We start from the raw sequence: 26453 nt of genomic DNA, 5'->3' as shown, positions 1-26453 counted from the left end.
ATCTACGATGATAAGAAATGAGCCTGTGTTCATGATACTGCACTGGCCAAGAACCTCAAAACCCCTGAGAGCGTTGCCCACTAGCCTACACAGCACATCCCACATTTCAACCAACTTCTTCTCATCACCAGCACTGTCAGAAAGTGGAAAGAATTCTCAAGCTGATGCCTGGATTTACACACAACGATTTATTTGACTGATGTCTTCAAACCCCTTTGAAGCTAAATGCTAAGACATCCCAAGTATCTTGTCAGTGTAACTGTCAAATCCTTCCCTTAATTCATATAGGGTGCAAGATGTTCAAAGTACTATAAGCCTCTTCCAGAATGGAAAGACATGACAAGATCTAGACAGGTATCCCAAATCAGATTGGTGGCATTATGCATTTAATAAAATTGGAAAGGAAGAAATTTGTTAGGCTCTTTATCTTCAAGGATAGCATGCTCAAATTAAGTCTTCATTTACGTGCGGTAAATGAAATATTCATCAATTCACTGATTATGAGTGTTATCCTCCTCCTTCTGTTAAAGTGTTACAACTGAGAAATTATCTGACAACCAGTAATGAAATTAAAAGCCTTTCATCTCTAGACACCACTTTAGATACAGTCCACAACAGTGATTAAAAAAAAACCCAACATTTTTACTGTACAATCGGGGGCGGTTGGGGAATAGTGTCTGACTAGAGTATTTTCTAAGTACCATCTCCACACCCGGAAGTACACGACACCAAGCCTTCGGGTACTCACCCCCATGCGCTACTGTCTTTCCTTTACAGGCAATCTATCACTGTTGAAACATCACCTTCAGATTATGACCAGCAGGGATCTTTCTTCATAGAAGACATGTAGAAAGTTCTATTTCCTTGTCTGTTAACCTCAATTAAAAAAGTACCGTCAGTTGCTTGTTAACAACATGTACATTACACTTCCCTGGTGAAGTTGGCCCATCCAGACAGATCTAATCTAACACTGGAGCGGTGTTCTTTTTTTTCCTTACATTACTTCAGCTATTTCAACTTTGAGGGGAAAAAACGAGAAACCTAACTCTCTGCTCTCAAGAGGGATTTATTTGGTATAATATTTTTTTTTCTTTTACAAAATCATGTGCAATTAATTTCCCAAGTCACTGATGTCTTGAGCAGCACCCAGACTTCTGCAAACTGATACAGATGCACATCTTAACCAGTTATTTTTGAGTCTCTTCTTCAGTGTAGCCTAATCCTCTATGTTAAGAGTAGCCCAAGCACTGAACTATCCACCATGGACATATAATTAAAAGGAGGAAATGGGAATTATAATTTCCTACTAATTGATAAAAAAAGAAAAAGATTTGTCATTGCCACAAAAGCAACCTTCCTAAGGTTAAGTGTCTCCAGTATTTACTTTTTGAGTAAGAACATGATTAGGGCAAAATCAGGAAAAAGTTTTCTTACTGTGACGTGTAACTTCGATCAGATGCCGTTCCAAGTAGTCTTTGGCAGACTTCCCTGACAGCCAAATGATCACCCCCCTGAGAACACCCCCTCCCCCAGATCCAGTCACTCTTCAAATGTGCAAATGTAACACAGGAAGAAACAAAACGTGAACAATAGCTGAGTTTCATTTCCACTTCAGCAGCCCCTTACTAACCACACTACCAAGGCCCTGAAGTTGACCAGCCCCTACAAACGTTCTGTGCTAAGATTCCATGCACCAAAAGAAGAGTCACTGCCTGCTCTTTTACAACAGTAGGGAGGAAACCAGAGTAAACCTCAGCAATTCCAAAACCTCAAGGAGAACAAACCCACAAAATATTAAGAAAAATATGTCAACATCAGCTTTGATAAACAAGTTTAATAATCCACTACTTTACAGGACAGTTATTTAAAAGCTAGGCTTCAATAAGAGAAATATTATGAGACTTAAAAGCCAATTTTCCAAAATCCACACCTAAGACTTTGAGACTTCAACAGCCAGGTTTCTTCAGTCTACCAAGTATTGACCAAGAAGTTCAGAGCTGTGGTTTTGCTAAAAACAAATGTTGTACATACCAAAGTGAATCGCTTTCATTTCACACCGTACCCTGGAGCTGAGCACCAACAGTCTATTCCCAATGGGCGTAACGTCCACAGGCAAAGCAAAACACTCCGTTCGATTACTGCGCCCTCATTACCCAGGTGATTAGTTTCAGGAAGCACTCACAACATCGCCTCACATTTCCAATGCGACCTCCAACGAGGTCTTTCTACTACTTACGCTGCAGTTGCTCCGTGAAAAAAATGGTTTTCCCTACCAAAGAACAAGGCTATTATGAACAGACGCTGGGTGAAAATCCCTACTCCAGAAGCAATCCAGACCCATGTAGAAGTTCTGGACTGCACATAAACACACAACTTCTTGCTTTCCATGAAGCACAACACACGACTGCACAGAAATACCACGCTCCCCACTACAGATGTGAACAGTGAGTGCATATACACCACAAATGAAAAATAAAGTTGTTCCCTATTCCCAGGAATAACTCGGGAAATTTAAACCAAGTAAGAAAAAATAGAATTCTATTTATTCAATTTGCTCCTTGGCTTCAGAGAAGTTAAAATAGGTGTCAATATAGACACAGCGCTTTTTCTTCCATTAATAAGAGAGTAAGTCTGCTATGGCCATGCAATTCAGAACTGCATTTCATGCCCACTCCAGCATATTAATCCCCATCAGTCCAAACCTGAACCTCCAAAGAAGGAAGAGGAATCCGTGTTTTGGAGAAAATGACAGTTAATAAAGCCCACAACTTACACGTTTCATAAAGGAAGAGCAAGTATCTTCACTTCAACCCTGTCTGTGGTTTGAAGAGCTGGTGCTCTCTGCTGTGACAAAGGGAAGCTGTCAGGAGGCCGAGTTTAGGGCTGTTGGGTGCAGGACCCTGCCTGCCAGGTGAGGCGATGTGCCAGGCCCATCACTGGAAGGCAGACATCTGTAACCGCTTGCGCCAAAAACAATTTTAAAAGTCATCTAGCTTGAGTCCCCGGAATAATTCACTTCAGCAAAAACAAGACCAAGGAAAAGATTCAGAGACGAGGCGTAGGAGTGGGGGAAGCAGGAATTACCTAAGAGCCATCAGCGGGTGGGGAAGCCTCCTCTATGGGTACCTCCACGTCCCCCTCTGAAGCCACCCCTCTCACCCCGAAAGTTAGTTCTGTTCCTCTCTCTGCCCCTTTCTCCTCGGCCTGCTGAAGTCCCTCCTCTTCCTCCTCCCCTTGGAGCACCACCTCCCCGGTCAGACTTGGACTTGGGTGGTGGTGACTTGGGCCGAAGTCTCTCAATCTCCTCGGTACAGCCGGTCAGGTGGGAATTTGGAGCTGTGAAGTATGAAGAATACGTTTCTGCATTGAAATTGCTGTTTGTGAGGGTGGGTCCTACAGTCAGCCAACCTACGGAACAAAACCAGAGTCAACAAAAGGAAGAACAAACTTTCTGCTTCAAGGCCATTATTGCTTTTTTCCTAGTAAATGAACACTCAAGTGATGGGGACAGACATCTATCTACATGTCACCTGTATTGAACAGAATGAACAGGTCACCTCTAGGAAAGCCAGAGTTGTTGAAAATTTCACATTTTAGTTTAATAATTCTAAGGGCTTATCTTTTTTTTTTTTTTTTTTTTTTTTAATTACACATTGCCATAGGAACATTCACACTGTGGTTTCACAAGATGCCTTCCCTCTCCTTCCTACTTGTTCTGACACCACAAAATTCTTTTCCAGCCCCTCTGGGACCAGACTAAACCGGATCAGTAAATTCATCTAGGTTAAAAAGAATGTCACCCTCCTTCTTCTCCCCTTTTTAAAAGGCATTTAAACTTCAATTAGGTAATTTTGTCTCCAGAAACCAGTTGTGACAGTGCAGCCATAAGCACAGCACGCTGGAAGCACATATCTGAAAACACAATAAATTAACAATTCTGTTGAAGCCCACATGATACTGAAATACAGCTTAAAGAGTTATATTAACCTGTTTATGCACAAACATTCAGTGGGCACTTCAGCTTCACCACGTGAATCAAGGCAAGCGGACATTTAAAACAAACATGTTCCTATTCATATTACAAGCTAAAGTAGCATTTGGACCTCAAATGGGGCTCAGACCATTTAAAAATGTCAGTGGGAATTTAATTTTCAGTTGTATCATATATTAATGAAGAAAAACGTAGTTCAGTGATCTCAGCAACATGCTTGTAAGGAAAACAAGAATTAAAAAACCCCCCAAGATCAGTTCTTAAACACTGTTCTCTTTACCCTGGGAATTTATGTAACATTTACCTTGCTTTCTGCACATTTAGAAAAAAAAAAAGAGCGAGAGAGAGGTTAGCTTTTCATACTTCACAGAGCACTGTGAGGATTCACAAACAGTAATTCTAAACCCAAAGCGCTTATAGATAAAAACACTGTGCTCTGCCAACTTCCTGAACAAAGACTAAAGCGAAAAAGGTGTCCCTACTGCTGTGATGAGTATAGGATTTAAAGTATGCAATACAATTCCAGGGTATCCACCAAATTTAAAAATACAAAACATGATCCTGTGGGACATTAACATGTAAGAATTCACCTACAACAGCACTGAAGTAATACCTGAACAATATCTTCCTACAAAACAAAACAGCCCCCCCCCGCCCAGTAACCAACAGAATTAAGACTGACATCATTAAAATTCAAGCCAAAGGCCAGTCAAAGAATAGGAATGGCCAATAATCACTACCCCCTAGTCGTATGAGCAAGAGAGAAACATCATCTTGAAATTTATTTAGGTAACTTATTGCTTGCAGCTTGTATACCGATAGATATCCTATTCCAACTGCAGTAAAAGAATAAGCAACGTTGTTCTATATCTTAAGTATTAGCGTCCACATGCAGCAAACCATGCCGTGGAAGGACTTGTGTCCACTCCTCTTCTGTCATCCAAACTATTACTCTCTATTTAGGGGAAAACAGTGTTACACAAACCTGCTAAATGAACCTAAAGCAAGCGCAGCTATAGCGCTTGCCCCACTCACATCCCCCCCCACTTACTTTTGAAAAGGGCATGCTGCTACCATCAATTGTTCAGAGACCAACACGCACCATATCCATCAGTACGTGAAGTATGACTACGCTGTCCCTAAGATGAGGTATAAATTCTGTCAATTCGTTGGTAGTGGAACGAAACAGGACTATGAATTGTATTTCACCTTAGGCTTTAGGGCAGAAATGTCATTGACAATGGATACAGAAGTCTAAAAAGCTGTCAAAATAGATTTTATTCTTCTAGTTTGTATTCTCCTGCAGTAAAAGTCCTTCATCATCACTTATGCATGACAAATCGGAAAGCCTGACTGTTGAAACAAATAAAATGCAGTTACCTTCAATCTGGTCCATATATTTCTATGCATTTTTTGTCATGCCAGATGCAGCACCCAGTGTAAGACACTGGGTCTTCAGATACTGGCAACAGGACCAGCACTAAGCTCATAGGGATTTAAAAATCAGTTTAGAGAAAGACATCATGCTTTTGAGAAGCGTAAACACATGGCATACGGGGAAAAAAGAAATCTCAACTGAATTTTGTTCTACTCACTGATGAATTAAAACACATGAACAGGCGAAAATACTGATTAACAAAAAACTTTCTTCTGAAAAAATTGGTAGTTGTCGTAGGTTTTCCAAACAACACTGTTTTACAACCGACAGATCTTCACAAAAACCAGAATGTATCTCCTTGAGATCTACTGTCTGACCTATGACATACATCTGGAAACCTCTTCAGGACGCTGATATAAATTTTACAAGCACAGAATTCTGTTAGTCTGTCTTGCACATGATAAAGACATTTCAATTTTTAGAGCTAGTGTGGAGTTTACTTCACTATTACATCCAAAAATAAAAGTTTAATAGAAAGGAAATATTCAGAATATTAACTTAAAAAAAGATAGAAATTACATTTCAGTATTCCAGCAGAATACCGAATAATTCCAGCATTTATCTTCAATTAGAGATAACACAGAGAAAACAAAAGCATAAAGGTCTTACTGTTTGAGCAAGTATTTACTTCTAAAAATGAGTATTTATAAAACAAAACTTAACAGCAAGCAGTGTTAAACTGGATTTGTGACTTGGTCTTGCTCCCAAACATAATAATAATAGGAGTTATAACCTAACTGTAATATCACTTAGTGGGGTTCTGCATGATGCTCCTGCAACACAGGCTGAGGATTCTCCCCAAGATAGACATTCTTGATAAAAAAATACGCCCGTGAGATCTTTAGTTCTAGCAAAATTTTCTGCTATTCATCATGAGGAACAGAACACTAACTAGAGCAGAAGTCACTTTGCTACTGTCACAGTGCTGGGGGAACTGTCAAGGGATGCCACAATCCCTCTGTTGCTGAACATTAGGCTGGTTAGTTATCTGAATGGGAGGGTAGGAAACCAGGGAATTTTCTGCATCCAGTAGATTTTCTCACTCCAGACTGGATTTCCACCATGGAGAAGTCACCAAGAAAGCTCATCTGGCTCCCTGTGGTATCATAATCCTGTGGTGGGGGAAATGGGGTTATATGCAGAAATACAGTTATTCAGCTGGTTCAAGTCCTGGCAGAAGAATCATGCGTTAGGATTAACCATTACTGTCTCAGCTTCCATCAGAACCCATCAAGTGGCCTCAGATGATGGAAGAGGGTTATTAAAGTAAATTAAAATCTAACTATTTGACAAAAATAAACGTAACAGTTACCTGGTCGAATTGTACTGTCCCTTCCAAAAAGATGAAGACGTCGTCGTCCAAGGCAGAAATGCTCAATGATGTGAAAAATCTCTACAGGTTTTTCTATGTTGCCAATTTCAGGCTCTTCTGTGATGATTAGGTCAATGTCAACATTAGCATGGATGAAGTCACCATCTGTACTGCGACGCACAGTTCCTTTAATGCCCATGAGGCAGTGCTCCTATGCACACAGAACACAGAAGAGTACCTGTCACATGCCGCACATACTGCTACAGCACGGACGTCCGTGGTTTGAGCACAACGGGGAGAAAAGGATATTCTAGGCAGAGTAGATCCTACTCTTATACAGAGAAAAGTACTAGAAGAACAGAACAAGCTGGAGCTACCAAAAGAGCCTTTTGAAAACAGAGTAGTTTAAGCTATCTGGCTTGAAGAACTACACTACAAAGTGGTAAAACTCAGAGGCTGAGATAAGATATTTGGACTTCTTCAATTACAGCAAAGTTAAAGCTTTAAGTTGGAAAGGCTGAGAAATCACCACAAGGAAAGAGAGCACAAGATGATGGCAAGAGTAAGGGAGTAGTTATTAATGATGATTAGTATTTCTATCAGCATTCTGATCCTAACTTTATTCATACAAATAATCACAGAATCACTAAGGTTGGAAAAGACCTGTAAGATCATCAAGTCCAACCATCAACCCAACACCACCATGCTCATTAAACCATGTCCCACAATGCCATGTCCACACGTTCCCTGAACACCTCCAGAGATGGTGACTCCACCACCTCCCGCGCAGCCTCTTCCAGTGCTTCACCGCTTTCTCAGTAAAGACATTTGTCCTAATATCCAGCCTAAACCTTCCCTGGCACAACTTGAGGCCATTTCCTCTTGTCCTGTCGCTAGTCACTTGGGAGAAGAGACCAACACCCCCCTCACCACAACCCCTTTCAGGTAGTTGTAGAGAGCGATGAGGTCTCCCCTCAGCCTCCTCTTCTCCAGACTGAACACCCCCAGCTCCCTCAGCCGCTCCTCATCAGACTTGTGCTCCAGACCCCTCACCAGCTCCGTCGCCCTTCTCTGGACACGCTCCAGCACCTCAATGTCCTTCTTGGAGTGAGGGGCCCAACACTGAACACAGTATTCGAGGTGCGGCCTCACCAGCGCCGAGTACAGGGGCACGATCCCCTCCCTGCTCCTGCTGGCCACACCATTTCTGATACAGGCCAGGATGCCGTTGGCCTTCTTGGCCACCTGGGCACACTGCTGGCTCATATTCATCCGGCTGTCGATCAACACCCCCAGGTCCTTTTCCGCCGGGCAGCTTTCCAGCCACTCGTCCCCCAGCCTGTAGCGTTGCATGGGGTTGCTGCGACCCAAGTGCAGGACCCAGCACTTGGCCTTGTTGAACCTCATACAATTGTCCTCGGCCCATCGATCCAGCCTGTCCAGATCCCTCTGCAGAGCCTTCCGACCCTTGAGCAGATCAACACTCCCACCCATCATGGTCATCTGCAAACTTGCTGAGGGAGCACTCAGTCCCCTCATCCAGATCATCAATAAATATATTAAACAATTTTCAAAGTTCTCAGTTGTAAAACAGCCAGTCAATGAATATAAAGATGTACTTTTTCACATTGTACCTGTTACAAAAGTAGCCTTCACCCTCAGATCCCTTTCTAAAAGGTATCAAGGCATCAAAAAGTAAAACCACTATCAAACTGTCAATGCACCCTCAGTCAACCCCATCAGCATTAAAAATGTTCTTTAACTGTAATATGCATTGCTTTCCTTTCCTCTAAAACATTGTAGATCAATTTAAGTGACTGGTATACAGAATCTATGAATGAGGAATCATCATAATTGGTACAGGATGAAAAGAGCATTCTACATACTCATTTCAGAGTTCTGTTTCTGGGAATATTAAGCTCAGATGAGCTATTTTCCCCAGTATCATAAAACACTAATTCGCTAAGCACCACCAGATGGCTATAAAAAAAGTTGCAGACGAGCATGTAATCGTTTCCAGATTTTTGGCAGGGGTTTTAAGAGTTAGTGAATAAATACAAAAGGCAGAATAGGTCACCTATCCAATCTACGCAGTTGGTCAACTGCACCCAAGCTACGGGGTTTTCAGACCTTGAATTTAACTATATAAAAAGACAGAATACTGCTAAGCAAATTACCCATCAAGCAAAGCCTTGTAAACCTAGTCTTTAGAAGAACTATCCGAAACATTTTATTTTCGTAACACATGGAATGTCATTCATTGGTACCTTAGGTTCTATAGCAGGTGGCACAGCATAAAGCATCCTTCTATACAGATGCCTAAACTAAACGTAATAGGACAGCATTTGCTGTTGTAATCATTGGTAAATACATCTTGCACAACAGACTATTTATTTAGTCAGAATAAGCTAGCTCGATTTTCAATGTTTACTATAAACAGTGACCTCAGCCCAACCCTTGCTCAATAAACAGAGACATTCTCTAATACCAGAAACTATTCTCCTCCATTAAAAAAAAAAGGCCCAAAGTCCCCTCCAAAATCATCCTGTGTTAGTTTTAACCTCTCCCTCAAGAGCGAGCTGCACATATTTGCAATACTATATGCAATAAACATACAATAGTTATACTTAGAAATATTTATAACTAATACAACACACTTTCAAACAAACTTCAGATTAATGTAAATGCAAGTCAAAGAGAGATTTCAGATACCTTAAAGGGAAGTTTATACTCCTAAAAAATGGCAAATCTGACACAGAGTTGAGGATGTTTGATGCTAACAAATGACTAATGAACATGGAACGAGTCCTGAGGTTAACAACACTTTAAATTATTAAATTGTCAGCCAACTCTCTGTGTTCAGTAAAACTGCCATAGTTACAGCCACACAGACCCAAATCAATTCTTTATTAATCTTATCTACGTTATTCTAAGTTTCTGAATAACATACATTTGAGTCTCTTAAATCAGAATACTTTTTCCTCTGCACCTTCTTCAATACACGTCCTCCACAACACATCCCTAAGAAACTGTTCAATTTAAACCAAGCTGACCAATTCTGTCACTTGCGCATTACAGTCATCCTCGGGAAGTCAGGAGATGCAGACTGAGCTACGGTCCCTAACAGTCCTCTATCCAGTTCAAGCTCTGGGCACATACCTGCACGTGTGTATTTTAGAACAATTAGCCAGTCTTCCAGAGGTATTTTTTATGACTACATCCATTTATAATCTACAGATTTAAAGACTTCTTTTGACATTAATTTTAGTCAAATTCTACTGCTAAGTTTAGTTCCATTCAAAGGGCATTCCTCTGCCAGCAACTTTTCTCCTCTAACCTGGAAAGGAGCTTGCATTTTACACAAAAGGTATTGCTAACAGACTAACTGCTTGTTTACCATTCACCTGTAACCGAAACAACCCAGAAGTCAAAAACATTGCAACGTACAGTAACATTTTCTACTCAGTTTCCGTTTTTCTCTCGTTTTCCATCCATCTACGAACCCTCCTCAGCTACCTGCATTTCAACAAGGCTCAAATGAGTGTCACGTTTAGAGGACTATTACAGAAATTTACCAAGCAGAGTTAAATGTAGATGAAACTTCTATACCTCACACCAACTAAAGTCAGGAAGGGTACAGAAGTTCATCATTCATCCTATGAATATGATTATTTCCATATAATGTACTTTGCAGGACAGAACTCTGAAGTCCTCGTGTCTGCTTTCCTGAAAGCATGTCACCAACTGCCGTGGAGCACCAGGTGTTTCATTAGCGTGAAGAGACAGGATGGGAACAGCAGAGAAATTGAGCCAAACCTTTACCTTGGTTCTTTGGAAAACAGCCTTAGGGTCTAGAGTCTTGGTCTTTCCAGGATTGTTCTTATTCGTTTTAATCCAACAAATGTCCTCACATCTTCTGTAACCCCACTTGCGTAGACACTAAATATTATAGACAGATAAAACAGTTCACACTACACCAAAAACTAAAGTAACCTAAACTGAACACTCATATAGGTACTTGACTTTTCTTAAAGCATAGCTGGAAGAGAAATTTGTCACAGATTAATGAAACACTTAGTACAGTCATGCCAGTAAGCTATGTTTTGCCAAGCTGCCCAAAAACCCAAGAGGCTTATGTGCACATTAACTTGTCTATATATCACCTTTTTTAAAAAAAAAAAAAAAAAAAAAAAAAGTACCCACTGCACAGATCCCCTAAGTGACACTTACATTTAATCAAAACCAGTCTGAACAACGTAGCCACCAGCTGTCTTGGCCCTGTCTCAACTAATACCTGCACTCTAGTAGTTTTTCACATCCATGTAAAATTCTATAAACGACAAGATAAATAGCCAAAAGCCTCTGCTACCATTTTGTGGCTTTTCCTATATCTGTAAAAAAAAAAACCAAAAACACCCTTACATGACTTTTTAATCCTTAACTTCTGTAAGTGTTGTCTTGGAAAGGGAGGAAATTGGGCATTAAGGACTCAAGCTCATTTGGCTATTGCTGTGTTCAAGAACTGTCCAGCTACTACAAATATGTCTGACCAAAATCAATCTATCCGAAATAGCTACTTTGACCAACCTCAGAATGAAAAGCAGATAAAACAAACAGATTTGTAACCACATGTTGTCCTTTAACAAAGGCCATATTGTTTTAATAGAAAGCACCGCTCAAACTAAGCAAAGAATGTTTCAGCACAGCAAGAGCTGATTGGAAATTCTTATTCCACCCCCCCCAACACAAGCGGTGCTACCCTGGCATACAGAAAGACTACTCTGAAACTCCAGGGAAGTAAAACTTCGTAGAGCTCACTAAGAGTAAACCTACTAAAACTCCAGGTGTTTTCTGAAAATAAGCAGTGCTAATGCACACAATTTTATCTTACTTTATGAAATGGCAGCACCTTTCTACTAGCATGAATATTTCTGGCAGAAAACTATTCAGACTTCTCTTAAAAAAGAAGTAATATTGTAAATGCACTCAACATGGCAACCTGCTCCTATGGCAACAGGCATACGTCGAAAACAAGACAGCAGTACTGTTTTCCAGACCCTATAGAATTACGCTTCCTCACATAGTCACAGTGACTCATCTGAAAAATAACAGTATCTAAACAGTTAATGCCAGATTCACTTAAATTTATTTAATCCACTTTAAATTATATATCCTCTACCACAGTAACAAAACATCTCTCAGCAGTTACAGTTGAGAATTCTATACAGAAAAAGTCAACGATAAAAATAAACTCTTAAGCCTGTCCCTGACAAATTGAATTAAAACATCATCTTACCACTCGGCCAAGATCCAGACCCTCGCCTGAACCGCACCATAGAAACACAAATGACCTTGGGGCTGCAATTTCTTCAATTTCCAATTTCATGATCTAATAATAATAATAGTAATACAAGTGTTTCTGAATTAAATATAAATCACCAATTATATCAGGAAGAATACTTAGTAAGTGTTGAAGCATTATCACAAAAACCATCAGGAAGCACTTTTATTGAAGATGTTATAGCCTGTATACCATTCACAGCCATCCTCTTAAAATTGTTTTCCAGGAAGTATGTTGTGAAAGTTACCTTATCAGTACCCAAGTGCATGTTTTCAACATAGCTGATGACCAGCCTAATTAGTCCTTGCAAGAGAAATTCTATCTGTACAGAAAATTCTAGACTTAAAAGACTAATACAACCCATGTGATTATTTTTTTCCCTAAACCTCTGTTTCATTTTAACATTCCATTGGTAGCAAAAAGATTTAATAACAGAGAAATAGTGCTCTGTTTCTTTTCAGCCCTGGACTTACTTATGTGAAGCTTGTGAAGACACATTATTAAAAAAAACCAAAAACCCAAAAAAACTAACAGCTTAATTCCTATTACTATGGAGGAAAGGCATTCTCTCCATTTTCACCTTCAGGAAAAAAGAAGCAAGAATTTATCAGGACAGTGGTTCAACAATGACAAATGAGTAACATTCAGGATGAAATAACTTCAGATGCAAAGCATCTGTTACTCATTATGACTTGAAAAGATTCATCTGTAACTTGCTAACACATCAAATCAAGCTTCATTCAGTGCCATTGTGAAGAAAAATAATGCAGTAGAAGCCATTCTAGGAGGATGTAACTCCCAAGTAAGAGGATGACTCCTGACTCCAACACTGCCAGTTTTTCTGTTAGGACAGAATGTCCTAACAGAAATGCTGTTGAGGGCAACGCTGCCAGGCACCACTTCTGCCCGATGTAACCGAATCGCTAACAGAGAAGCTACCCATTCCTTAACAAGTTACCTACACTCTTTTCACACGTATGAATGCCTTTGTTTTCAAATTCATTCCTTACAGATGGATTGAATTTTATTTTGTTCTCATGATCCTTTAGTTTGACTGATTCACTTCGGAAGTTACACATGTGCAGGTTCCAGCCTAAGGACAAACTAAATCTAGCTTGAAGTAACACCATCATCCTCCTCCCCCAAACTGCATAGAACACAGGTAAGAAAATCGCAGCAACAACTGCTTCAATCTACTGATTCACTCGTATTATGACAAATTGGCTCTTACTGCAGACATAGTCCTGCATACCTTTCAAACAGGGTCTCTAAATAATAGGTACTTATTAGTTGCGTATTCCCACCATATGCCTGAACCTAAGAATTCCTCACATGGTTATGCAAACATTTTTTTAATCAGCTATTCCTCTATAATACAGATTGTCTGTTTTGTTGTGAGGGTGGGGTTGTTAGGGGTTTTTTTTGTTTGTGTTTTTTCGTGGGTTTGTTGTTTTTTGGTTTTTTTAAATAAATAAAGTGTAGATACATAGAGTAAAGCCAATTTATCACTATTTGACATTAGCATTACAAGTTTTTTATTCAATACCCAAGTGAAGGAATTCTCAGGTTCAATCTTGAAGGACAGGGCAACTTGGCAGCAGGCTTTGTGTCATCAAATTGTTATGCTTGATGACATTTAGCACTTCATAGTCTCCAGCCCTCACCTTGCTTTTCCAGAGCTGACTTTATTGAAAAGGGAAAGATATAGAATGGAGTTACTTACCAATACATCTGGGGTGTTTCCTTCTTTACAAGCATCTACATGCATTACTACAGAAAGAACTTAAAATCTTTTCTCTTAACTCAATTCTCTAAATGTTTGCTAGAGCACAATAGAACAAGAGCACCAACAGTGATCTCAAAAAAAAAAAAGTCAGTCACATCTTGCACATTAAGATTTCACCTTGTTCCCAAAAAGGAGTGAGAAATCAACATGGCTTCAAAGAAACCCTTTGACATGACTAAACAGTAAGGGAATAAATAAATACAAGAAAATAATTCCAAACATAAGTTTTATCTATTTTGTTAGGCTTCTCAGGATTGCAATTGGTTTGATTGTTGAAATTTCCTACCCAATCAATACTTTGGAGAAAGGAGGTATGTCAGTGAAGCACACTCATCTACTCTTTTGACTAGAGGACCAGCGTATTAAAAAGCATGCCTTAAAAATCTCTTCAAGAATTTCAAGAAACAAGGGAATATTTACAATGGATATTCTGAATTTCAACAGAAAAACCAAACAGAAAAGAAAACTCATGGATTCTGAGTGTAGGAAGAAAACCCACTATTATTAGTTTTAAGTTTTCAACCAGGCTCAGGGAGAACAAAAAGGTATATTTAATTCATTAAACTCCTTAAAAAAGCCCTTTAACACAAATAGTGTAGGCATGCATACAATTTAAAACTTAGTTTTGATAAGAATCTAGACTTTTCTTTTAAAAAAACCCCAACTAAACAAAAATCCATATCCCATTCTTCCTTAAAACACATCTCTCAAACATTTTGATACCAAATTAAATCCTCAAACTATTTGCTTAAATACATGTATGAAATCCTTTTCACAGCAAGAAAAGTACTTACATCATCCCAGGTCCAGCATTTTTCATTGGCAGTAATGCCAGTCTCTCGGTAGTATTCTTCCAGTGGTGGTTCCAGGAGAATCACATCAAATTTGGACTTCAGTTCCCTAATATCAAAAGCTTCCAAGTCTGCTTGTAAGTACCTGTTTAAACAAAAGATGATAGATTGCTTGGACAAGTTATAACAGTGGCTTGAAAATTACACTCCACACAGCACTTCCGTGTAGCCAATTAGGAGTAGGGTCTCCTGCGTAGTTCATATAGCTCAAATGCACTAAATCCAGAGAAGATGTGCAACGCATTCTCACTTAACCTAGGCTGGATGCTGTTGCATTAGATTTTTTTAAAAGTAGTCTTTCTCTCAATAAACAGTTTTTGGGATTCTAATTTAGCAAGCGGAAAACAGACGACCACACAGACTGTACAAGTATATCTAGTGAGGAATCACTGAATTTTCTGTACATCCATGAACTATATAGGAGAAAACATCAACATTTAAGAAGCAAACACTCACTGCCTGGCTAGCAGACTTCTATTTTGCTTCACTTTGGGAAAGTGGCATATTTTTAGAATTGCCATTTATTATATGTTGTGTTCAGAAGACTCTGTATACTGGAAATGTGGTTACTTTTCATACAGTACAAATGTATTTCTCTATCCCTATAACAAAAGCATAATTCCCACACACATCAATTTTATTAAATACAAACCCAAATGCAGTCTTCAGAATGGCCTCCACACCTGCCCACCACTCGCTGCTGTATCACTATCAAAAAAATTACACTGCCCTCCCCTCAATACCTTTAACCTTAAAAAAAGCTAATTAGCAGACCACCACCTCCCTCTTCCTAAGAAAGTGTCTGGAAGAGATTATTATTCCGTCAGTATATTTGTTGTTATCAGAAGGCAGCATTTGATTGCTGTTTTTTCCTCTTTTGTGCTTTAAGGCTAAGAATGCCAAAATGCATCTAACTTCAAAACAGCAAGTTGAGTTTTGCAGTTTATATCTCAGTTGCTCAGACAACTACTTCAGAGTTTTTCATGTGACTATCATGAAATAATGCTATTTTACTCGGTACAGATTAGGACTACAGTATATGAAAAGCATTAGGTTCACATTCAGATAGGTTCAAATTCGTGGGAGTAACAGGCTGCATGCTTATACTGTGTCTAACATTCAGAAAAAACTCAGGGGTAACTCAAAGTTAATAGGACAAATCACTTCCAGCCAGCCTAAACTTTTTTTGGTCTTAAACTATGAAGTAACACCTGATTAATGGATACTAACAGCTGAACATTATACAAAAAAGCTGTTACAAGAAAACTAAGGTTATATTAAGAGATGAATTTTTTAAAGCTTTTCTTATTATTGTAAAGTGCATGATATCATGAGATCACGATCATATGATGTTCTTTCAGTTCCCAAATTAAAGCCTGTAGCCCAATCAGTTGACAGTCCTGCAACCCAATCAGTTGACAGTTCGGTCTTAAAAACCAAAGCTTTAGATACTATAAATAATCACACACTGGAAAGAAAATCTAGTTTATATACTATATTAAACATCTAGATTAAACTAACAAAACCAAACTGATTTCATTCTTCATACGTTTCAATTGATTAATTTGTATATACAAACAGAAATAGAAAATGTAAATTCTGAGCAGGTGCTAAAGATAGAGATTTGCAAAGCAGACAGCTAACTTCAAACAGGTCTGGAGAAGAAAGGCATTTTCCACAAGAACACTTACATGGGAGGAGTGTTAGATTTAGATATCAGCTCATCCTTCAATCTGATGAGCTCTCTAAGTTTTGGATATTCTTCAAACCTATCTGCTAAGCCTAAGAAGAAGAAAACATGAAGTTAACAACTACTTATAGAGTAAATCTGTATCAATTAAGCATTGTCCAGTGTTCTGAATAGGTCCAAATGTTAATACTTGCCTCATTTTAATTTTTCTTAGAACAAACCAAACCCTTCAAAGCAGTTTTTTGTTCAGCACTTCACAAAAGCCTACTGCCTTCACCCAGTTAATTACGGCCGTTACCAAATGTAGCGTCTATGCTCTAATCTTCTGTAGAGCGCTACAGAGATCAGGAGTTCACAACTCCTTTATTCAGAAGGACACAATCTTCCATTTAAACTGAAAGCGCCAGAAGGAGGAGAAAAAGTTATTTTGTTATCCCCCCCCATCCGTAAGTTTATATTAAGATCTAATTAACGTTCATCTACAGAATACTCTTATTTAACCTTTGAAGACTATTTCTAAGGTGGCAACTGGGGTGTGGCTGGTTCCCTTAGGCAACACTTATATTCAGATTTGGTACTCTGGTGTCAGTCATGAAGATTTTAATAGATGTATATTTATTTATTGAGTTCCTAGACTTAGCTTTATGATGTTAATTTTCAAACCTTTTGTATGCACAGAATGCAAAAGGGAAAACCCTAATCAGGTTTCCTGCAGCAAACTTAAAAAAAAAACACTAAGCAAACTTTTCAGTATATGACATTCCCCCTTCAAAAAAGTGAGTAGAAACAGTATGTTTTTGTCATTGCTAGCAGAAGGCTCAGCACAAACCAAAAAGGTACCATTCCCACATCCGAAGCAGCATCAGTTCAACTATAGTAGGAGTTACTTACAAAGCTTCATGTTCATTTAAATTTACAAACGTTAAATGGTCCTAATCCATGGGGGGGAAAAAACCCACCCAAACCCACAAACCCCACAACCATTCATCCCTCTCCTTATTTTAATTCAAACTTCTGAACTCCCAACCCTAGCACCACACTCGTAAAAGCAAAGTTCTTAGTATCTAACCTTATTATCTCTTATTACATGGGCATAAAACACCCAAAAGTTATTTTCATTCTTTTCCTTAAATACAGAACATCTTAAAAACACCACTGTGTTCCTCTGATTTCCACCGCTGTGTTACTTCCAACCAGTGCAAGTCAAATACTCTGGACCAGCAGAAACAAAAGCCAGTTATCAGCAGCTAAGCAATAGATGTAAAAGAATTTTCAATCAAGATGACTTCAGTTGTTTTTTTTTTTAAAAACCCAACCAACCAACCAACCAAACAAACACAAACAAAAAACCCACACACACCAACCCAAAAACCAACAAACAAAACCAAAACAAACCCCACCGGTCTTTCAGTCTCTTCCAACATCAAAAAGATGTCACTGGGTGTTCTGGAACCACTACTTTCCTACAGCTTTTTGGAGGGTCATGTCCAATTACAAAGTAGCACCTAAGCAGAGTTTTGATCTTCATGTAGAAAACGCATGCTAACCAATATGCAACTTGATGTACCTCATCTCTAATAAAGCATCTAACTGCTGCTGACACATTCATTTCCAAATTAACACTCCTACAACAATTTGTCCTGTCCTTTCCCAATTCGTTATGCAGCAGAGAAGTCAGAGTAAATAACATGGGCTGCTACTTCTTCATACTCATCTTACAGAATCACAGAATCACTAAGGTTGGAAAAGACCTGCAAGATCATCAAGTCCAACCTAAAAAAAAAACAAAACCAAAACCAAACAAAAAAACCCAAACCAACCCACCCAACACCACACAGCACCATGCCCATCAAGCCACATCCCACAATGCCACATCCACACGCTCCTTGAATACCTCCAGGGAGGGTGACTCTACCACCTCCCTGGGCAGCCTATTCCAACGTTAAATCTTACTTCAAAGAACAGTGTGTAACTACTTCAAGTACATAATTGTGAAGCCCAGATGCTTTTCAGATAAAGACATAACTGAGTCAAAACAGCCTGTTTTTCATACTAAACATCCAGATGTGTTTCACAGAAGGATTCACAAAATACAGAGAAGAAACCAACAAACTGCCTCAATAGGCAAACACAACCTCTTTGGGCTAGCATCTATAAACACAACACACTTGCCCTGACAATCTTAAACTTGATAAAATACAGAGAACTGTTGCAGAAAACTGCAAAGGGAGGTGTCCTGCTTTTTTTTTTAAAACCAAGTAACCACCAGGCACCCATTCTGGGAAACAGGACCAAACAGTACCTTAGTTTTAGAAAAATTAAATTCAGACCTGATAAAGTAAGATTTCACTCATGAGTTCAGTGATGGCTGGATGACTGTAAACTTAAAAAATAACATCCTCTAAACAAAATAATATGTTGGGCCTTCTAATGAGTTGTCAGCAGTTATATAATTTAGCTGGTAAATATTATCCATATTGCTTACTGACTTAAAAAGTATTTTCCATATTTTACATGATACATGCATTCTTGGAGGCAATACAGTCCAGGAAACAGCTGAACTGTAAGTCAGTTATTCAAATTTCCAAAGGTTTCAAGATCTGCTCACTAGATTCATCTACTTTCTGGAACAAGAGCAGCTTCGTTTTAAAAAAAGTCTTCCTGGTTAAATACTTTCAAATAAAACCAAGAGTAAGAAAAGCCTTAGTAATTATCACCTCCTAACTGATTAAAAATAAACCCATTCATATAAATTTATATACTGATGTGTATTCACACAGAGACAAAACTATGAAGTACATGTGTATCTACATTTCCAAGTAACTTTAAGGAATTAAAAAGTGGAAGAAAAAGAAGTGCTATCAAATAAAATGAGTTATCTTCAAACAGTTACTGACTATGACATACCAACATCTCTGATGAAGTTCTGGGGTCTGTGTCCTGTATCCACAAAGTGTTGGCAGTAATCGTTGTGTGGATTTAAGCTCTGAGTACCCTGCAGAACAAAAGGGAGTTCAGTGAGAGCAATGGGGAGATAACTGGACATACACACACACACACTACATGTGTCAGTTTGATAAATGAGAAAGTAACAGATTGGGGTTTTTTTCCAACATGCCTTTCTAAGTGATGCTAGTCAGGACCTTCATTGTGTTTTTAGTTCCAAATCAGGCCCACCATTACAACGGCTCATTATAAGTTGACCCAGATCTTTAGTCAGATCAATGTAAACACTAGTTACAGTCATATCTTTCACAGGAAACTTCCATTCTTGTGAATTCCAGCCAATTACCTTAGACTTTAAAGCTGTATTTCAAATACCATCGATTGCAGAAATAGTTTAACACAACTATGCCAGCTTTGACCAGACTTCTAATTGCAAAAGCAGCTCACCTTAAGAAAGGTACTGGAATCTTTGTAAATCTCTTCTTCATAGGGCAGGTTCTCTTCATCTTGCTGCAGCTCTACTTCATCCTTGGAAATAAAGCAGATATTAAAAGTATGCAAGATCATGCTTTTTCTCTCCTCATTATGATTCTGTTTCTTAAGGAAAGAAGTCGGCTGTCTACAAACAGAAGTGTCCTGAAACAGCAGATCATGAATGGTTCCAACTTCCGTTTTGGAGAGGGGAAAAAAAAATTACCTATTCCCCAAAAGGTCTGCCTCTGTCATTAATGCAGAGAGTGTTACTGGGAAAGAAATAAGAAACCCTTCATTTCTGGACCCCGACAGTGTAGGCAGTGCTTTACAACATGTAGAACTTTTAAATTTTGTCCCCCCAAAATTTCACTCCTTGGACTAAAGCAAATGATATATTTGGTTGAAGTTCTTCTGTAGGAGAACCTTTGAACATTTATATCTACTCAATTACCTCTTATGTTCCAACCTTAGCAGCTGAAACCATCTTCTCTATACAAACCTGTCAAAGTCCACACTTTGCAAAAACAGCACATGGTACAAGCCTGTATTTCGTTTGGACTGTCCTTAAAAGTACCATTCTGTAGTCTCAAAATCTACAGAAAACAGGAATTGTATTGCAATTTTTTTCCCCCAGTTAGTGTGTCACCAACTGTTCGTTCATCAGATTTCTGGAATTCAGAGATCTGTCACACTGACGTATTCTTAACATCCAGTGTAGAACTCAGAGAAAACAGAAACAAAAAAGAGATTTGCTTCTTCATGTCACTTTCTGTTTTCCCATTGATCCTGAAACAACCCATATATGTATTATATACAAATAAAACTGAAGAACGACTAAATAATATCTACCATATTTTAGTAGGATGCATATGCTCTTTCATACATTACTGATTACAACAGAAATCTTAATCAGTTAATACAGTGCTTCATGTGAGGAGAAAAGCAGTCTCAAGGCTGAAATATTTTAAAAGGACATTTTAACACACTGAAATAAAAGGAAAGATGGAGAATCAAATTTCTCATAGAAAAGCACCCAGCCTCTCCCCCCCAACACACATCTTAAGTCAAAAGATGCAGAGAAGAGGCTATTATTACTGCTGCATTTACCCTATGCTACATAAGCTGTCTAAATGCAGAATAAAAAATTAATTCTTCTCCGTATTTTGATCCCTCTAGCTGTTGAAATGTTAAAATACGCTCTGTGTTCTTTCCAAATTGGAGCTTTGAACCAACTTCTGAAAAGCCTGCTGTGACTAACAGGTCGCAGATTCCCCCTCCCCATTATTGAGGTGAAGAACTTACAGTCTTTTTTTAAGCAGACCAAAAAAGAGAAAGATTGCCATCAGAAACAGCAACAGTGTTTACAAGGAAAAGGAATGAATAGCAGACAAGGAGCAGCAAGTGTTATTCAGGCAAAAAAAAGCTGAAAGCTTGAGTTTTACTAAAAACTGCTTATGCCATCATAAGCTTACACCTGCTTCCCCTCTCCCATCTTCCTCTAAATCTTAGCCTTCTGATGATAACCACTTGTTAGATACCTACTTCTGAGTAGTCCCAGTTCTCTTTATGCCTTCCCTAAGTGCTTTTAAAACAAACAAAAAAACCCCAGAGTCTTCTGGCCACAAACAAAAAGCCCACAGCACCAACTTCCAATGGGAAAAGGACACAGTCAAAGCAGAGACAGAATGAAATTACGAACAATACAAGATACTGGGTTCTTGTACATTAATCATCCTTGTTTTCCAAATCTGGTATATTGTCGCTGAGTTAGGGAAACAAAAACCACCCACAATATTCAAGCATATTGTTTTTTCAAATGACTAGAGATACATTAAGTAATTATCATGCTTCAACTGAGTAAGATTTTTTCCAGCCTCCAGAACAATGGCATGGAAGCATTCCAAGCTCGCAGGCCACTGCTTACAGCAACAAAGTGAAAAAGGACTGCATCAAATTGGGCTGGCAGGCAGCAAGTTTGAACCACAGGTATTTTTGTACTTCATATAAAGTTAAAACTCCAGAACTCTCTGCCACAAAACACTGTTGATACCAGATACTTACACAGGTTCAAACACTTATACAGGTTCAAATGATTGAGTAGATTCACCTGGGGAAAGGGGAGAGGTGGAACAACAATCACAGCTCTCAGAAGGCTATGAGAAGCCTGGGAGTGGCAGCAGGTGGTCTAGTCCTATTATCTGTCATTTCCAAACACAGACCAGGGAGCTCAACTAACCCTAGTACAGCTGTTACAGTTCCACAAAACCAAGAATATTGTAGAAGCTCTTTAGAAACACAGTTCTGACCTTAAAACAGCCATATTAATTTTTGCCAATAATGCATCTCTTCCCATATCTCCCACCTCTATGTTTTGCAATGCAGTCAGGCTCCAAAACAGAAGTCAAGCTGCCGGCAGGAAGCGTAACAAGCAGCCTTGCTGCCCCTTATTTTCATATCAGCCTGATGCTTATTAAGAACCGCCACTATAAATTTACACTTATTCTACAAACAAAGCCAAAAACAAACCCAGAAAACCAAAAAATAAAAAACATCACCTTTTTTCGCATCGGATGTTTCTAAATGGCTGAGAATATTAACATACTTCAACTTTCATCTCAAAAACTGCTCTCACACTTCCCTCATATAATGAAAAAGTCAACATCACTGTTCAGCCTTCTCTCAAAACATCAGCGTCAGGCATTTAGGTGTCAACAGCTCACTCCACTTTCCATTTGGAACACTAGAAACTGTCAGAAATCCTCTAAAATACCCAGCTACACTTGTTTAAAGGTTTCATGCCCACATCCACACACTCTAGCCCTGCAGACCTTGTGCCATCACACTGCGTCGCAGTGACAACAATGTTGTATTTTCACAGTAACCCATTTTCACCAGCAATTACAGCTAGATGCTCAGGCTCCAGCTAGAGCAGTTGAGGTTTGAGGACACATTCATTTCCACCAAATCTGAAGTCAGGGCACAAAAAATTTAAACCACTTCAGAAGGATTAACTGATACCACCACGTAGAACCCAACACTGCAAGTCAGGGTTTTAGAGAGGTACGAGTCACTTTACACTGGAGATTCTTACCTCTAATTTTCCTAACAAAACTGACAAACTTCCAATATTTGTCTGTAACACTAATAGTTAAGCCTATTATTACTTTTGTCTAAGGAGTATTAAACACAATCCAATAGGGCTTGATCCCATAAGGATCTAAATTTTAGTATCAGTTCATATTACAAGACTCAATTTAAACAGGCTCAAAGTACTATGGAAAAAGTTACATAAATACAGATGGGATTTTACTAAGTTCTTATCTCCTTGCCAATAAGGAATTAGCAATGTCTGCAGAAAACAGCTGATGACTCCACTATAGATGTTCTACTTGGGGGTTTCAAGTTTCTTACATCTATTCATCTGTTCGACAGAAGTTGGTCCGAGCTAGTATTATTAAAATATTCTTCAATTTCAACAATATACAAGACTCTGGCCACTTGCAAGTGGTTACAGCCCACCTCAGGGTAAGTCTTCTCCATGCTAATAAAGAAAATGTTAATGATAAGATTCATATACTTTGCCAACTGAAGTGACTTATCCACATATATTTCCCAGAAAAAAAAAATTGTTGTTTAACTCCATACTTAGTGAATAATAATGAATAAATATAATGATAAACTGATACGAACTGATCGCTAATGTGAACATAACAACCCCATTTCACAAACAGTGCATGTACTCTGTAAATCCCTTCTTTGAGATGGTGACTTATTGAGATGGTGACTTAATTGGTTTGCTAAACAAGATGTACAGACTAACGCTTAGCGTGTTAAAAAAGAATGTCCATCCACTTACACATAGACTTTAAAAATTAGTCATCAAAAAATGTCCTGTCATACACTAACTTTTTGTTTTATTAAGACAGCAGTAACATAGACATTATTACAGAAAGATTTATAAACCTGAACACAAATGTAACACTACCAAGGCCTCATATTTCAAAAATTACTATTTTTAGGCATCCCAGAGAATAGTAGACACTGCATTATTTCATAAATGCACTGACCTTGATTCTGCTTAACCACAGAAGCAAGGTTATTAGGACAAGGAAAAAAGTGAGGGAGGATATATGCTGCAACAAGATCACAAAGCAAGTAAGAAAGACAGCTGCATCATAACTGTGCCTTTGTTTAACCTTCTTTCTCTACCACTCATCTTAGCCAAAACCACATCAGATATGAAACAAGAAAGCTGTCAAATAGCTCTTGGATGAGCATCTGCAAAATGAAGGGCATGAGAATTTGACAACCACTCATTCTTCAGTGACCACGGAGACGTTTTGGTTTGGGTTGTCTGTTTATTTTTTTTAAACTGAACTTTTCCTGGATATTTTGGATACTTAAAGCATACCCCAAACCAAGCCTCTTACTTCCATTCCCTTACAATCCCTTATTTCTTCCACTCATCCAGAACTGCACTCCTTCGCACTTAACAGGCAGGTTGAAATACACCCTCAGCCTCCCTGTATCTCACCCAATGGCCTGTGCCTCTTGCTAAATGCAAGCTTTTTTTTTGACACAAAGAAATTCTGGTCAAGATATTTTTTTGCGTACCCAAGCGTGCACACGCTTTACCACTTCTTCCCACACAAGACAGCCAGCCACGGCACACTGCCGTTCCCTGTGGGCACCATCACCTCCTAGGAGCAGGACTAAATTAAGCCTACAAACATTGGGTTCTGGTGCGTGTACAATCAATGCACCTAAGCCACATCTGAAGAGAACCGTTTAGCGTCTATGCCCCCTCTCTTAGATCTCTGCAGTGGAAGACATCCAGGGAGATGCCACTGAGGGACATATATTTTAAAGTATCTACACAGATCACATTTATTTTTATTTATACGCGCGCACACACATATTTTATAAGTCCCTCAGAGACACATGAGCACCAGAGGTTTTTCTTACCTTATATTCTTCAATCTCTTCCTCATCAGCTTCTCCCTCATCAGGGTATTTGCGTTTTGCATTTGGTGCAGAAGTATCATAGGCAGCCCTATAAACAATAAAAAAAAAAAATCCTCATATAAAACAGTATCTCTCTCCAGACAGAACATTTCAGAAATCTCTGATAATCTGCCTTGACTACACATTTCTGCTACAAGTTTGAAATGATTTCGAAACTTCATATATACCTTGTTCCTCTCTCAGTATATTTGAGACTGGCACAATTTCTTAAGGACAGGACCCCTGAAAACAGGTATCTCATCTCCTCATTTTTCTGTTCTAAAAGGTACAGCTTATTTTAACCAAAGCACTACATCTACAAAATTAAGCCTACTCACACAAAAAAATGACTGTTACATGTGAGAATTAGTAAGCGCTAGCTACTCTGTCCTAGACATGTCCATTGTTCCATAAGAACTTTTAAATTAAATTGCCCTGTAACTGTTCTTAGTAAAAGCATAAAGGCTCTAGGGCAATGCAGATGGCGTACTCTAAATTCGCACCTCAGTTTTGCTCCACAGTAGCTTTTTAAGGTAGGAAGCAAAAGTTAGTCTTGATTTCTAATCTGCTATCAGAAATGAATCACTAAACCCCACTCACCTTATTCAAAGCTCGGATTTGAGTAATTAAAGCACTTTCTTCCACTGAATTGTATGTTTGTAAATAAACGGTGAGATTTCATTTTGCTCTAGTTCCAAGGCTCGCGTTGCTACTCAAGACCCCGAATTTCTAACAGCAGTCGCGCGCCGACACTGACCTACACGTTTCTCTCGTTTCCGCGATCTCCCGCTGGTCATCTTTGCTGTTCAGCACGGCACCGATACTGTCTGCGTTCTCGGCTCCTAACTGAACACGGGGCGAGACACATTGGAGCCACAGTTACCACCGATGAAAAAACCCCAGACGGCGACACTCGGGCAGCCAAAGGGCCACTCTTCAGACCGGGCCCACTCTCCCATCAGCCGGGCCCACCCGCAGGCAGGCTGGAGGCCCCCGGCAGCGACCACCCGTCCCGCCGGGATCGCGGGGCCAACCCGAGCGGCCCCCGGGGCTCCCAGGGCCAGCGGCAGGGCCGCTCTCCCGCGTTGCCGACGAGCAGCCGCCACAGAGGCCGCCCCCCCCCCCCCCCGTCAGCGGAACGGCTGCACCTGAGGCGGCGCGCGCCCGCCGCCCCCTGCCCGCGGGGAAAGGGCGGGGCCCAGGCGCTCAAGCGCCCGCCGCGGGGGCCCGGCCTGCCGGGGGACGGCCTCGCCGCCCCCGCCCGCTACCTGCTGCGCCAAGAGCTGCCGCCGGAGCTTCTGCCGCTCCCTGATCTCCTGCAGGCGGCTGTTCATCGCCGCGCAGCCGGCGTCCGCCACCCAGCTTCGCCGGGCTCCCGCCGGTGCGTCACTTCCGTCCGCTCTTCCAATGGGGCGGCGGCGGCGGCCGCGTGACGCGCCGCTGGCGGCGGCGGCCATGTCGGTGGCGGGCGGCAGAGGCCGGGCCGGGCGGGCGGCGGCAGCGCTGGGGGCCCGAGCAGGGAGGCGGCGTGGCGGGGTCGCCCCACGGGCCGGGGCCGGTGGCGCCCGAGAGGCAGCGTTCCCCTTCCCAGCGACGGCTCGCCGTGCTTGGGGGCGACCG

General features: G+C 40.0%; 1 protein-coding gene across 3 annotated transcripts; it reads right to left on the bottom strand.

Moving 5' to 3' along the window:
- Positions 1–1989: 1989 nt before the first annotated feature.
- Positions 1990–26172, bottom strand: METTL14 (methyltransferase 14, N6-adenosine-methyltransferase subunit). 3 transcript variants are annotated; one of them, XR_009484353.1, is made up of 12 exons: positions 26102–26172; positions 25591–25679; positions 24795–24882; positions 19803–19883; positions 19317–19404; positions 16411–16501; positions 14663–14804; positions 12038–12130; positions 10564–10680; positions 6742–6952; positions 2774–3408; positions 1990–2008 (listed from the first exon to the last, which is right to left on the bottom strand). XR_009484353.1 is itself a non-coding variant. In XM_059826863.1 (11 exons), exons 1-11 carry the CDS (start codon positions 26165–26167, stop codon positions 3095–3097), a joined length of 1380 nt encoding a protein of 459 aa, XP_059682846.1. In that variant the 5' UTR covers positions 26168–26172; the 3' UTR covers positions 2768–3094. The 3 variants fall into 3 exon arrangements, 2 of the variants coding, with proteins under 2 accessions (XP_059682846.1, XP_059682847.1); XM_059826863.1 differs by lacking the exon at positions 1990–2008 and having other exon boundaries at positions 2768–3408; XM_059826864.1 differs by lacking the exons at positions 1990–2008; positions 10564–10680; positions 12038–12130 and having other exon boundaries at positions 2768–3408.
- Between the last annotated feature and the right edge of the window lie 281 nt (positions 26173–26453).

The sequence above is a fragment of the Gavia stellata genome, chromosome 19, assembly GCF_030936135.1.
Source record: "Gavia stellata isolate bGavSte3 chromosome 19, bGavSte3.hap2, whole genome shotgun sequence".
In the NCBI taxonomy this organism is placed as follows: Eukaryota; Metazoa; Chordata; class Aves; order Gaviiformes; family Gaviidae; genus Gavia; species Gavia stellata.
Note: the sequence above shows the minus strand (reverse complement) of the source record. Positions and strands in the feature narration are given on the sequence as shown.